At 46.5% G+C, this 10,667-nt stretch overlaps 2 protein-coding genes across 2 annotated transcripts; both read left to right on the forward strand.

Moving 5' to 3' along the window:
- Window positions 1–813: 813 nt before the first annotated feature.
- LOC128400918 (zymogen granule membrane protein 16-like) lies at window positions 814–4,750 on the forward strand. Its single transcript, XM_053363629.1, has 4 exons — window positions 814–1,092; window positions 2,098–2,179; window positions 2,739–2,871; window positions 4,003–4,750. The coding sequence occupies exons 1-4, from the start codon at window positions 982–984 to the stop codon at window positions 4,361–4,363; spliced, it is 687 nt and encodes a 228-aa protein (XP_053219604.1). The 5' UTR covers window positions 814–981; the 3' UTR covers window positions 4,364–4,750.
- An 888-nt stretch (window positions 4,751–5,638) lies between these two features.
- On the forward strand, window positions 5,639–10,075 carry LOC128398901 (uncharacterized). Its single transcript, XM_053360165.1, has 7 exons — window positions 5,639–6,359; window positions 6,961–7,042; window positions 7,518–7,541; window positions 7,689–7,751; window positions 8,578–8,842; window positions 9,217–9,367; window positions 9,677–10,075. The coding sequence occupies exons 1-7, from the start codon at window positions 5,838–5,840 to the stop codon at window positions 10,073–10,075; spliced, it is 1,506 nt and encodes a 501-aa protein (XP_053216140.1). The 5' UTR covers window positions 5,639–5,837.
- The last annotated feature ends 592 nt before the right edge of the window (window positions 10,076–10,667 follow it).

Below are 10,667 nucleotides of genomic sequence, written 5' to 3' on the forward strand. Positions count from 1 at the left end.
TAACCCCTAGTTTAGTAAGATAAGACCTTTGGAGCAGGCATTTTTTTAAAAAAAACTTTTTTATGAACCACCCTACTGCCCTACCCTCCACTGGGCTTCCCGGGTCCTGGAAAGTTGGCCTATGTGAAGAAAATGAGACTAGGCCAAGTAGATTAGGCCTTGTCTTGCCTTCGCCCTGCCCCCTGCATGCAGCAAATTTTTCTTGATTTTACTGCTATGGTGTTTTGTTGTTGTTGTTGTTGTTTTTTTGGTAAACCACTTTGCAGGTTTTTTAGAATAAATTTTATTAAATAAATAAACAATAAATAAAATAAAATAACACAAGCCCAAACACAATCCATCCTGTAGATTTAAGTATCTGTCTATAATCGCCTACTTGTTACCAGAAGCCCAGAATCCACATTCCTTTGTAAGAAAATATGAAATAACGTAAAACCATTTCTGCAGGCAAAAAATATTTTTTAAAAATCAATGTGTGTGGGGGGGGGGGGTGACAAGAAATTTTCCGTACCAGGTACCACCTGACCTTCCTACGCCTCTGAACCAGACCCAGAGACATTTCACGGATGAAGACTGTGCTTGTTTTGTCTTTATAGATTTGGAGGAGAGATGCCAGATGTTGGTGCCAGTTTTCAAATCCTCGCCCCCTGGCTCTCTGGAAAAGGACCTGTTCAGTAGTTAAGAAGGGCTTAAGTGCATTTTTGCATGCCCTGAAAAACTTCCAGCAGCTGGTTTTGTGCTGCCCCAAACTGCTGTTAAAAGCACACGAACAGGCCAGACCATTTTGTTTTTCTTGGTAACCTTAGATTCGGCAAATTTCATTGCAAATTATTCCTTCTGTTTCCAAAGTTCAGAGATGAGTGCCATTATTTATGTTGCCTTTACAGTATTGCTATTTAAGTTGCATGCATGGAAATCTTAAGCCTATTTTCTAATATGCCACGGCAATAGATTTTGTTTTTAACCCTAGTCAGCAAAGAAATGTCTATATCTTTATTTGTTGCAAGAGTTTTTAAAAATAATGTTGAAGCCTTTGATTACATTTCTGTTCTGATTTCTGGAATCCACCTTCGCTCTCTGAACATCGAACAGGTAGGAGGAAATATTAGATCACAATAGAGGAACTGTTTGGTAGCCCAGGTGCCTACAAGCAGGTAAAACGAAACTCCCTGAGTAAGATAACTTGGTGCCAAACCAATAGGAACCACTTTTCTCAAAGAGAAGGTTGTATTTTCTGCAAGAGTGGCAGGTTTCAAGAACTTGTAATGCCTTCTTGGCATTAATGTAGCAGAGGCACAAGGAGGGGTCCACCTGAACAAGGTAATTTGCTGGAGTTTTGCTGGAGAAACGAGTATTGCTGTAAGTAGGCTCACCAAAGCGACAAATTGCAAGGCTGAAGTTATACATAATGCAGCATCTCTCAATATTTTTCGAGGGAAAAAATATGGGATAAATAAATATCTCTTTTTTAATGGCTACGGAAGCAAGGGGGAGGAAGCAAGGGTGTTTAAAAAAACAACAGTAACAGCGAAAGTCAATACAGCTCTACTCAAAAATAAGCCCCATTAACATCAGTGGGACTTGCTCCCAGGTAAGGATTGCAGCCTAAAGAACCTAGGTGCTTTTTTTAAAAAAGTGTGTTTTAATACATTGTCGTTAACATGGCGTTTTATTCTTTAGCTTCAGATGATTTTTTTTTCTTTGAAAACTCTTCTGACATTTGCATCTAAAATAGAAGTTAGATACACCCAAGGCTGTATTCAGAGCTTAGTCATCCAAAAGCAGAGAATTTGATTCTAAAAGAATAGTGTGGCTTGAGAACATTAAGAAGAAAAAAAAACACCTTGGAGGATCGTATTTGCTATTTTCAATACTATTCTTGGAGTGAATGATTCCCTCTTTCAATGGCTTCCACTTCACCCCCTCCCCTAAAATAAAAAATCTGGATTTGACTTGCATAAATTTTATATTCCCTGCCACAGATTCTCACAGGCTCCTATTGCCATGAGAAGAGGTGACAGCCCAGTCATTTTGCTATCTGATTAAGAAATTGATAAGCCCATGTGAGCTGTAACCTTGTCTCTTGTAAACCTCCAGACCTTCCCCTTTTCAGCTTCCAAGATGCCAGTATTCATTATCCTGAGCCTCCTCCTCCGTGATGTTGTATCTGGTAGTCCAGGTAAGGTCACAAAAGGGGCTAGCTGTTACTGCATTTTGCATCTGGAGAATTAAAAGAAATGTTGTGATAATTTGCAAGGAGGAGCAGCAGAGAGAGAGAGAGAGAGAGAGAGAGAGAGAGAGAGAGAGAGAGAGAGAGAGAGAGAGAGAGAGAGAGTTGGCTGCAAGGGAATATGCATTGGAAGGCTGCACTAAGCTGTGTATATGCCTTTAAATCTCATTTGAAGCCCATTCTTTCCCTCAAAGAATTCTGGGCCCTGTAGTTCATCCCTCACAGCAATGCAATTCCAAGCAACCCTTAACAAACTACAGGACCCAGAATTCTTTGAGGGAAGGAATGGGCTTCCAAGGGATAGCATGCACACAGCTTAAAAGAAGCAACAGCCGGTGCCGCTAGGCTGGAAAAGATTCAGAAAACGGCAAGCAAAATGATCCAGGGGATGAAGTGAAAGGTTGTAACTTCTGGAACTTTTGAGTTTAGAGAAAAGGGTCAATAATGGATTAAATCAACCTGCCTTTTAATTTGTTAACCTGTTGCTCACCCCCCTTTGTGGATCCAGCCCAGGCAAGTTCCTCGTCTTACTCCGGAGAATATGGCGGCAGCAGTGGGGAACATTTTGACCAGTCCAGGAATCAGCTGGATGGTCCCATAACAGCTCTGAGAATACAGGCAAACAACAAGTATATACTGAGGTTTGTATGTCTTTTGGGGTGCTACCTGCGTGTGGCAGATTCAGCAAGGTTAGCAGAGGGGGTCGTCAGTGACTGGGGAGCCACAATGTCACTGAAAACAGTGGCGCACGTTTCTTAGTAGATAGCATCAGGGCTCATCTGTATACAGTGGTACTTCGGGTTACAGACGCTTCAGGTTACAGACTCCACTAACCCAGAAATAGTACCTCGGGTTAAGAACTTTGCTTCAGGATGAGAACAGAAATTGCACGGCAGCAGCGGGAGGCCCCATTAGCTAAAGTGGTACCTCAGGTTAAGAACAGTTTCAGGTTAAGAACAGACCTCCAGAATGAAGTACTTAACCCGAGGTACCACTGTATACAGCAAATAATGAATGAATGAATGAATGAATGAATGAATGAATGAATGGCTGGATAAGGGTGGATAAACCCACATGTGGATAAACCCACAGGATATACAACAGCTTTTGGCAAATATTTATATCTGACCCAGGCTCAGTTCTTTGGGTTGTTGGTTGGTGATAGGGCAAAGGCTTTACAGGAAGAGGAGTAGTTCTTGTCACTAGATTTGGGTTGGGCAGAGGACCCAAGCCACAAAGAACAGGAATGGGGAATTTGATCCAGCCAAGTTTTACAGGGAGGTGGGGGCTACCGACTTGTCAATCGCTTGATATCACAATGATGTCAGGGGACCTGTTTCAACTCACCTGGAAGATCAGTTGATTATCAGGATTCTCATAGCTCCCTGAAGCGCAGGGGGTACTGCATCTGGCCAGTGGGCGGGACACTTATCTCCTCTACCTCCTTGTGGGGGGCCACTGAGCTGTCAATCACCTGGCATCAGATCACAGTGACATCAGGTGACCCATTCACCTGGTTGTCAGGATTCAAAGTGCCACACACAGACTTATGCAAGCCCCAGGCTCTCATCTAGTGGAACTGGGCCCAGAAATTCCTGTGCGATTTCCCTGCTGACTTAGAACTGATGATGTACAAATTGCCTGATATGGTGGTGAAACCTGGGTGGTAATTAAAAGTGGTTGTCCTTTGGTTTCTGAGATGCAGCTGTTAAAAACTGTCCCTCAGAAGGTGGCAGCCTTCACTGACCACAATCCATCCCTTGTCACTGCAGCATCCAGGTTCGCTACGGCGGCCTGTGGTCCAGGATTGAAGGGAACCCCTCGGGGAGCCAATCTGTGATGCCGCTGTTTCCTGGAGAAGGCATCGTGCAAGTCTTGGGCCGCTTCGGAAGCTTTGTGGAGTATATTGCCTTCCGCACCAACCTCGGCCGTGTCTTTGACTACGGGGCTGGCTCCAGTTTGGGGGTCGCCTTCGACGCTGAGCCTTTGTTCCCAAACACCGTCCTGCGCTACATCAGCGGCCGCTCAGGGCCTTTGGTCAGCGCTGTCGGGTTCCACTGGGACAAAGAAGAAGGAATTGGAGGGTGGGATCAATCCACTGGCTCTCCACACACCAAGAATAACAGCCCATAGGACAGAACTCTGATCCATCTGCCTTCAACATCTCCTTGGGTATCAATAAAAGCAGCCAAGGGATTATGGGAGAAGGTAAAGCTGGAAGTCAAGAGAATTGGAAGTGAAGTGGCAGGGAGTTTCATGCTATATCCTATCTATATAAATGCATAGAACACATCAACCAAAAAGGAAGAAGGAAAAAGAGGCACCACAATACATATGGTATTTCTCCCTTCTTATAACAGGACTATATTATTCAACATTAGTATCCTATCCATTATGGAGCATATTGTGGTAAATAACGGTCCCTGTTTTTCATCTCATCCCATTGTGTCCATGCATTGATAGCGGTTGCCAGTCATGTTCCTTATCAGCTACATACACAATAAAACATTGCCAACGCTTGTAGAACGTGTCCTTTGTTTTAACGGTTTTACTTAAAGTCTGGATTTGCTAGGATGGTTCATGTTTCGTATTACACCGGTCCTGAAAGATCTCCATTGGCTCCCGGTACGTTTCCAACCACAATCTCAAGTGTTGGTGTTGAACTTTGAAGCCCTAAACAGCCCTGTATACCTGAAGGAGCATCTCCAAGCTCATGCGGGGGGGGGGGAGGTAACTGAACATGATTGACAGGGAAGACCAGAGCCCAGGTGGGATGAGGGCAAGGGGCAAAAAAAGTGTCTCACTTGCCAGCCAGCCACGGGTGGGTTTCTCCTCCCATTTTGTGAGGGGGTGTAGTGCTCCATGCCTGCAGCAGGAACATCCCCTGCCCCCCACTTCCAGATCTTTGACATCAGCTGGGAGGGCGTCCCACAGGGCAGGAGCAACTACAGTGAAGGTCCTCTGCCTGGTTCCCTGCGACTTCACATCTTGCCATGAGGGAACCACCAGAAGGCCGTCAGTGGGCGATGGGGGATGGGCAGAATGATGATGGAGCTGTTGTGTGCCACACAACCTGCCCTCTGCCCCCTAAGCTGAGCCTGCTGCCCTCAGGCATGCTGTCCCCTTGCCAGTCTGGAATGGGCCAGGGAAAGGGAAGAGGGAAAGAATCAACTCATCTGTCACCTCAGGCAGCAAAATGGGTAGAAAATCCACTGGCATGGTGCCTGGTTCCTATGTTAGAGAATTGCTTCCAGCCAGGAAATTCTGGTGTGGCTTCTAACTCTTCCCACTTGTCATTTCCCCTCCCAGGAAGGAAAATGAGTGGGAGCGCCCAGCACAGTTTATGGCTTGGCTCGGCTAATAATATCTGCATAAAATGTTTATCAGGGGAAGACGAGGAGGAGGAGGGGAGATCTCTGTTCACTTTCACTTTGCAGGAAAGTTTAAAAGCTGGTTTTTGCGTCCCACCCTCTTCCCATCTCTGACGCAGCCAGGAGCAAAAGTCTCTGTGAATGAACAGACCTCGGCAGGAAGGGAAAGTGAAAGCTGAGAGGGGAGGGGAGGCAGGCGATACAACAGGAGGAGGAGGATTTCAGAGTGATCCACCATGGCAATGAGCGGGGAGGGGGATCCTCCCGGGGAACGAGAGGCGATCCTGCAGCAGTTCTACGCCGACAGGGTCTTACTGTCCGGGGACAAAGGCTGGAGGGTCGGGAAGAATTTCTTCGTGGTAAAAAGCACGGTGGAGAAGATGGTGAAATGGGCCTATGAATCCAGCACCGGGCTCTACCCCAACGACCCCATCCCGGTCGGCAGCCACAGGGAAGGGCTGCACCTTCAAGTGGAAGGGAGTTCCAACGGTTTCGACTTCCTCATCCCCGCGAGGTATAACCCCAAGCTGGCGCTCGCAAGTGGGGGCATCGCCAAGGAGCCTGGCAGCTATGAAAAGAAGCTGCCCACCTACATATTCCGCGAGCAAGGGCTGCCCGTGTTTCGCTGGGGCACCAAAGTCCTTGTGGACCTCGAGGCTTTCGGGGAGCTGTACGTGGAAGTCCACTGCCACCGGCAAGCGGAGCGCCTGGCGGATGAGGACGACGAGGAAGACCTGGATTTCTTAGATGAGTGCAAGGTAGATTTCGACAGAGTGGCATCATCACCATTGTCATTTTGATGATGATGATTCTACTTCAAAAAAGTCTTTAAAGCAGTTTAGGACGTTATAAAAGTATCACACATAAGTACAAAAAAAAGTGAACTAAAAATAAGCATTTTGAAGTGGTACAAAACAATTAAGTAAAATCCTCCTGAATATCAATATGAACTAGAACTACTATCATACATTATCATTAACTTGGTGGAACTTCTGAGACCTGAATGTTCAGAGCACATTTTAAGTCAGTTTTCTGATTTGATTGTTTAACTTGATTTATTTGTATTGTGCCTTTTATACTGTGAAACCACCTAAAGACGGGCAGAACAATCCAAGCTATGGGAAGCTGGTAAAATTCCCACTGTCTTAAATGATGCCAGCTTAAGTTAGGCTGGTGTAGTCTGAGGTTGTGCTTTATGCTGGCGTGAGCACAGCCAGGGAGTGTGGGTTTTACACTGGTGTAGCCCCCAGCTCAGCTAAGACCCGCTAAATCCACACCTCCTGGTGGATCTGGGGTTACCTTTTTCCAACCCAAGGGGATGCAAAATCCAGTGACCCGCTTTGTTTTCTCTTTGTCCAGGAGAGCCTCAGCCACCACCACCTGGACCCTGTCCAAATCTTGGAGGACTTTCACCGACATATAGAAATCGCTTTGGACCCAGGTACAGCCATGTCAGTGCAGGTGGCGTGCTAACATTTCCTTTGGTCTGAGGGTTGCTTGAGAGAGGGACAAATTGAACTCCTAAACTTGTAGTCAGTCTCACACACACACCCTCCCCCCGTTATAGCATGCTATTCTGTAAACCTCACAATCCGATTCCTCAGATACCTGGACTTACAGGTGCTTTTCCTCTAAGGAGACCTGGCAGCCATCCTAAAGAAATTCAGGTTGCCGCCTTTGTTCTGAACAGGTACCCTATATTTATGCAACAGGAGGAAATTCAACAGGCTTAATATCACATCACCACGCTGAGAAAAGCTGCACCTGTTATAATGAATTTCCACTTGTCATGTAATTAAAAGCAGAACAATCCTTTTTAGGAAACATTGGAGTAGGGGTTTGGGAGCCTGAATGTCAGGCCATTCGCAATTCTCCATTAACTTATTTTCTCGAACTTTTCTTTCCTGCCTTCCCAGAGTGCACCCATCCCCGGCAAAATGGTAAGTCCAAAAACATGTAGAAATTATTTTCCCATTGGGAGAAGCCATTTGCAAGGGGGGGGGGGTTGGATTTGGCCTACGGTTGCTTATTTCCAAATATATAATTGAACTTAGCAGCATTCCTTGAATTTCCCCCTTGACCATTAGATCCTGTTTTCCGGCAAAAACTCTTCCGCTCCCGCGTACCCAAGATAGACAACTGGATGAGACGTGAGTCTATTTTTTGAGATGTATGTTTATTGCAGATTCCCTCAAATGTAAAAATATCAGAGTGAGTTCTGTCCTTGCCAACACTTTCCTTCAATAATTAACCAGTCAGATATGAATAGATTTTAAAATTGCATTGGAAGAGCTCTGTGGACAGAGTATGACCTCTTCTGGAGTGGAGGCAGGTAACCACATCACAGACCTGCCACCTATCCTTCTGTATAAGGGACAGACTTTATACTTAAATACAGTGGTGCCCCGCAAGACGAATGCCTCGCAAGACGGAAAACCCACCAGACGAAAGGGTTTTCAGTTTTGGAGGTGCTTCGCAAAACAAATTTCCTATAGGCTTGCTTCGCAAGACAAAAATGTCTTGCGAGTTCCTGCGGGGTTCCCCCCCCCCTTTTCCCCAAGCCGCTTATCAGCTGATCCGCTAAGCCGCTTATCAGCTGATCCGCTAAGCCGCTAATAGCGCTAAGCCGCCAATGGGCTTGTTTTGCAAGACGAAAAAACCGCAAGACGAAGAGACTCACGGAACGGATTCTTTTCGTCTTGCGAGGCACCACTGTAAAAATATTTCTGATCACCTAGCCTTTTAGATTCTTGGGAGAGTAACAGGACTGGCTTGCTATTATTTATGTTTGCTTGTGTTTCTATTACTGTTGTAATGCCATGACTGGTTTACCATTAAGATTTATAGGCTGCACACTGCTGTAGGTATTCCCAAAACCCTCAAGAAAGGCATTGAAGAAATGAAAAATGCAATAACTTTATTGTTCCTTCCCCTTGATTCCTGGGGGCAATCATGCTTTGTCTGTGCCCTATGCAGAGAACATCACACTGGAGGCCCTGAATTTGGAGAGTCCTGCCATCCAGTTGGTTTTCCTTGAAGGGACGGAAACTGTCCCAGTGAAGCTGGTCCCTGCCATCCAGGGAGCCTTCAAGCTCTCCAACCAGTGGCTGAGAGAAGACCTGGCCCACCTTTCCGACTGGTGGGATGGGGACCTGGCCAACGAAAAGAAAAGCTTTCTCCGGAAAGCAGCCGTCGTTCAGGAAGTTGGACCAGAGCTGATAGCCAAGGGAGGATTTTGGAGGTAAAAAAAAGTAAACAAACTTAGCAGCCGAGAGGGAGCAAAAGGTTACTCTCTGGTGGGAAAGCAGCGCTTGGCATGCATTCAGAAACAGGCAACTTTTTCAGTAGTCAAAAGTTGACCTTTTGGCTCAATTTTTATTTCTGAAGTTTAATAAAAGGGGTTTCCCTCCGCCAAAAAAAGGCCTTTTATCTTAAGGCAAGATATGTTACGCTTCCACTGAAATATCAAACCTTTATTTTTAATACCATCTCATTTCTGCCTCCTGCAGTAACAATAGGAGCTAAGAGGACTATTAAGAGTTCATCCAACTAAGGAACTGTTTTCTTTTCCATAAACACTGTGTTCTAATGGAGCCAATCTCTCTCTGGGCCCAGGCTCTCTTTCAGCCATGCCGAGACTGTCATTCTTGAGGACGTTGACGCTGATGGCGGGCAGAGGGCGGCAGCTTTGAGACTGCTTAAGTTTGTCAACGTGACAAAATGGACGCCAGAGTACGGCAAAATCTTGACTTCCTACCATCTCAAGGTGAATCTCCTAATTAAATGCTGCACCGACTGGTGAGGTAAAATAACCGAAATGCAAGCAGTGCTATCTGTCGCCAGGCCAGTGTTTTCCATCCCCTCAGGGGCCTCTTTCACACACTTGGAACCTGATATCAAGGCCCTTATATTTGCTTCTAGTCAGAATGGAGGAAAACGTAGCCAAGGAGTCAGCAATATGATGCGCTCCACATTCCTTTTTCCCAACTTCCTGAAGCACACCAGAACTGCCCATGCTGTTGAACCTCTAAGAGCCACAAATACCTAACATTTCCCTCCTCTCTTCCTCTTGCAGACCATTTTGCTGTGGTGCTGTGAAATCTACCCGCAGAAGGAACAGTGGGAGACTCTACTGTCCTCCCTGGAAGCCCTCCTGAGGCTCCTACGCCACACCCTCGCCAAGAGAAACCTCCCGCACTACTTCCTGCGGCCCGTCAACCTCTTCAGCAGGCGCTACAAATCCAGCAGCTCCACCTATGGCCCCCTAGCCTTGGAGGTCGAAGCGATGCTGGGCGATCCTGTGGGATACCTTCTGCCGGATCCTGAATGGCAGGACCACTGTGCCACTGGAGAGTTTGAGGAGAAGATGGCGGCTCTCCGGGAGTTTAAAGAAAATCACCGGGAAGATCTGAAGGAGCTGAAGAGGATGCAGGAGGAGCATATGTATGAGGAGGTGGAGATATCCGAAGCTTAAAGGCCGAGTCCTGTGTGAAGGACTAGAAATCCAGAAAAGCATTGGTCCACGCAGCATGGAACTGGCCATTCTGCCATAGCTTTCCCACAATTCCAGATTCCAGGCCTCATGACCACAGAGGTAAAAAACTGAACAGCATTTGGGCAAAGTCAAACGAAAGATCACAGAAAGGTGCCATACAGGGAGGACATCTGAACTGCTCCTTGACATTTCTGCCCACTTGCTCCCATCAGCTCCGTATGAGTCACTGTGGTGTGATGGCTCGCCAGGATGAGGAACCGATAGCCTTCCATATGCTGTGGGACTAAAACTTCCAGCACTCCAGGCCAGCACTGCCAATGGTCAGGGATGATGGGAGTTGTAGTCCACCTGGCTGGAGGGCCCTTGAATCCCTGTCCCCAGGCTTGAGTGCTGGACTGGAGAGACCCAAGTTCGAGTTCTGCCACAAAGCTGAACATTATGTCAGCCATCGCCTCTCGGATTCACCTACCTTACACAAGATTTTTGAGAGAACAAGAAGGGAACTCCGTATGCTTCCTCAAATGAAGGATAGGACAAAGACATAGCAACAAACATTCCGAGGGCATCCATA

The sequence above is a fragment of the Podarcis raffonei genome, chromosome 13 (assembly GCF_027172205.1).
Source record: "Podarcis raffonei isolate rPodRaf1 chromosome 13, rPodRaf1.pri, whole genome shotgun sequence".
NCBI lineage: Eukaryota > Metazoa > Chordata > Lepidosauria > Squamata > Lacertidae > Podarcis > Podarcis raffonei.